The 2,907-nt window shown below is 72.4% G+C and overlaps 1 protein-coding gene across 1 annotated transcript in view; it reads right to left on the reverse strand.

Moving 5' to 3' along the window:
• Positions 1 to 772: 772 nt before the first annotated feature.
• POFUT2 (protein O-fucosyltransferase 2) overlaps positions 773 to 2,907 on the reverse strand; it is an 11,304-nt gene continuing 9,169 nt past the window's right edge. The window contains exons 6-9 of the mRNA XM_024120467.3: positions 2,637 to 2,762; positions 2,176 to 2,356; positions 1,914 to 2,037; positions 773 to 934 (exon numbers count right to left, since the gene is read on the reverse strand). Coding sequence (XP_023976235.1) covers positions 781 to 934; positions 1,914 to 2,037; positions 2,176 to 2,356; positions 2,637 to 2,762 — 585 coding nt within the window. The 3' untranslated portion in view covers positions 773 to 780. The remainder of the gene's footprint in view (positions 935 to 1,913; positions 2,038 to 2,175; positions 2,357 to 2,636; positions 2,763 to 2,907) is intronic.

Consider the following 2,907-nt stretch of genomic DNA (forward strand, 5'->3'; position numbering starts at 1 on the left):
CGGGGCCCACGTCGCCGGTCACCCCAGGTGTCGTGGGAAGTTGGGCGCCTAGTCGGAGGGGGCGGGGTGGGGCCCCAGCAGCGCCCTCACGGTAGCTCCCTCGTGGCGGCCGTGCTGAAGTCCCAGCACAGGGCTCTGCAGACCGGCCTCCGCCCCGCGTGCAGCAGCTGGGCCCCAAGGTGCCTTCCGAGGCTGGAACGACCCCGCTCCTCTCGGCCGCACCCCTGCGCTCGCGCGGGGCTTCGAGGACGAGCATCCGGCCACCCCTCGTACTGCCGTGGCCGTCACAGACCGGACAGCCTGGACAGCTGGACGGACCCTGCAGACAACCGGCGGGACCCCGTGCCCGCGAGCACACGAAGCAGCCGCTGGGAGCCGCCCCGGAACGTCCGATGCTCTGACCCAGGCGGGCGGGGCGCACGGGGCGGGGGCATCACGGGCCCCCGGAGGCCTCAGACCGGCCCTGCGCTGTGTCCGCCGCCCGGGACAGGAGCAGCCCAGGCGCCGGGCCTGCCCGACGCTGCGGGAAACCCTCCAGACCCAGGTCGACAAGGACAAGCCGGCCCCTCTGAAGCACCCCGGGGAAGCGGTGGCGCCGGGTCACGCAGACAGGCGGGCCTGGGGAAGGCAGGACAGGCGCAGCGTGGCTCCGCAGGGCTCCCGGGCCTGAGACCGGAGAGGGGACGGCCTGCTGCCCAGCCGGGGGGGGTCCCTGCCCCGGCGGCGACACCTGTCCCGAGGGCAGCCGCGAGCCCGCGCGTGGGGCGCCCGCGGGCCGGCTCAGTACACGATCCTCCAGTGCGTGGGCTGCTCGCACGCCTTCTCCTCGTCCCCGCAGAACCGGTTGTATGTCGTCTTGGGGTCCAACCCCAGGATTTCTCTCTCCTCGTGAATTCGAAAGGAGAACGTGGAGACCGAGGTGCCGATAAAAAACCTGCTGGGAAACGTGAGGTCACCGGGGCCGCGGAGCAAACCCGCCAGCCACGCCTACCCGCGACCCGCGGCGCCCGCCCGGCCCCAGCGCAGCCTCCTCGGCCGGGGCTCCCCGTGGGCCATCGCCACCAAGCGGCCTGGGCTGCGGCAGCCGCAGGGGCTCGGGGGACAGGCCCCGCACCGGGGGCAGGCTCGGGCCGCTGCTGGACCTCGGCTGCTTAGGGCAGGGGCTCCGGGCCAAGCGCAACCTGCCACGCAGACCTTCGCGCTCAGGGGCGGAGCTGCAGCCGGAGGAGGAGGAAACTCCCCTCCAGGGGCGGCATCTTGGAACACACGTGCCGGAGGTCTGCGCCCCGTCACCGCCAGGCTTGAGCCCAAGGCGGGCGGGGAAGAGCGAAGCCCCGCCCCCCACCAGCAGAGCCTCGGGGCCGAGGGGCGGGGCCCAGGGCCGGGCTGGGGCTGCTCCCTGCACCCCTGCTGGGGCTGGGTCCGCCCTCGCCCCTCTGCTCAGCCCGGAGGAGGTGTCCCCTGGAACAGGACAGGGCACACATCTACCGGGTAAACCACAGCCGCCCCCGCACCCAGCATGTCTGAGGATTCTGGAAGGAGAGGGAAAATCACCTACTCTGCTCTGATTTTCCGCTCGACTCCAAGCGCCCGACTCAGCCCAGCCCTGCTCTCCCAGCACCGGTGGGCAGATGAGCCCCAGAGGAACCCCCGAGGCCCGGGCCCAAGTCCCTGTGGGCAGCTTGCCTCCCGTGACAAGGACGGGACGCTGGGCAGGGTGCCCCGCGGGTGCCCGAGATGTACCTGCGGACCAGGACCCAGGGGCGGGCGGAGCGGGGACGGCCGCCCCCCGAGACGAGATGCGGCAGGGGAGAGGCCCCGGGTGAGGCAAGGAAGGCCGAGCTGGGGGTCGGCACGTGAGGCCTCGGCCTCGGACGCGGGCTAGGCGGCACGCGGCGGGAGGGGCTGCTCACCGGGCGTGTGCGCAGACCCACTGGTCCACGATGGCGACACCCCCGTCCTTGTAGAGCTCCAGCTCCTCCCACGTGGGTTCGAACCGCACCATCTCGGGCAGCAGCCTCCGGAGCCCATCCAGCTCTGCGGGGCATCACGGGGGGTGACGGGGCCGCGGGAGACATGCTCACGCTGCGGGACCACGGAGAGGGGGACGGGCAGGACGGAAGCGCGACCCCCTCGCATTAACCGTGGGAGAACCAGGCGATGGAAGCCATGTACCCGTCCTGGCGGCATCCGTGGCCACGAACACCTTGTCCAGCTGGTGGGCCTTCATGAGGCCGCGGACCCTCCTCACGGCCCCCTCCAGGCTGGGCACGTCCTCCCTGTGGCCCCAGACGAAGTCCCTCCTCCTCAGGTGGACGCCCAGGTACGGGCCCCCCAGCGCAGAGCCCGGCTGGACCTGTGAGGAGGGCCCGACAAGCTGGTGACGATCGGGCGGGACGTGGGGGCCGATCGGCTCCATCTGGGGACCGATCACTGGCCAACGTCCCTACGTCTGCTCCAGGCAGGGGCTCCCTGCCGACGAGCAGTACCTCTGGCGACCGGGGCAGCGGGGCGGGCCGCCCTGTGACAGACAGGGTGCCCCCGCCCTGCCCTTTCCTAAATGAGGGGATTGGCTGTGAGGTGTCTAAAGAGATAAAAGGCACCCCCCCGCCAAGCATTAGAGAGGTGGGGTCTACCTTCATCTTGGTCCAGTCCTCCTCGAACGGGATCCTGTCGGCCGCGTCCGTGGAACTGAGGTACCTGCTCCGGAACTCGTCCCCCACGGCCCGCAGGTGCTTGGCAAACACCATGCTGCGCCGGGTCTGCGGGTGCAACGGGCCGTGAGCCCCTGCCCCGGGGTCCCCCCCGTCACCCCTCCGCCCCCGCCCCGGGGTCCCCGCCCGTCACCGCCCCCCGCCCCGGGGTCCCCGCCCGTCACCCCTCCCCCCCGCCCCGGGGTCCCCGCCC

The sequence above is a fragment of the Physeter macrocephalus genome, chromosome 8 (assembly GCF_002837175.3).
Source record: "Physeter macrocephalus isolate SW-GA chromosome 8, ASM283717v5, whole genome shotgun sequence".
NCBI classification, from domain to species: Eukaryota; Metazoa; Chordata; class Mammalia; order Artiodactyla; family Physeteridae; genus Physeter; species Physeter macrocephalus.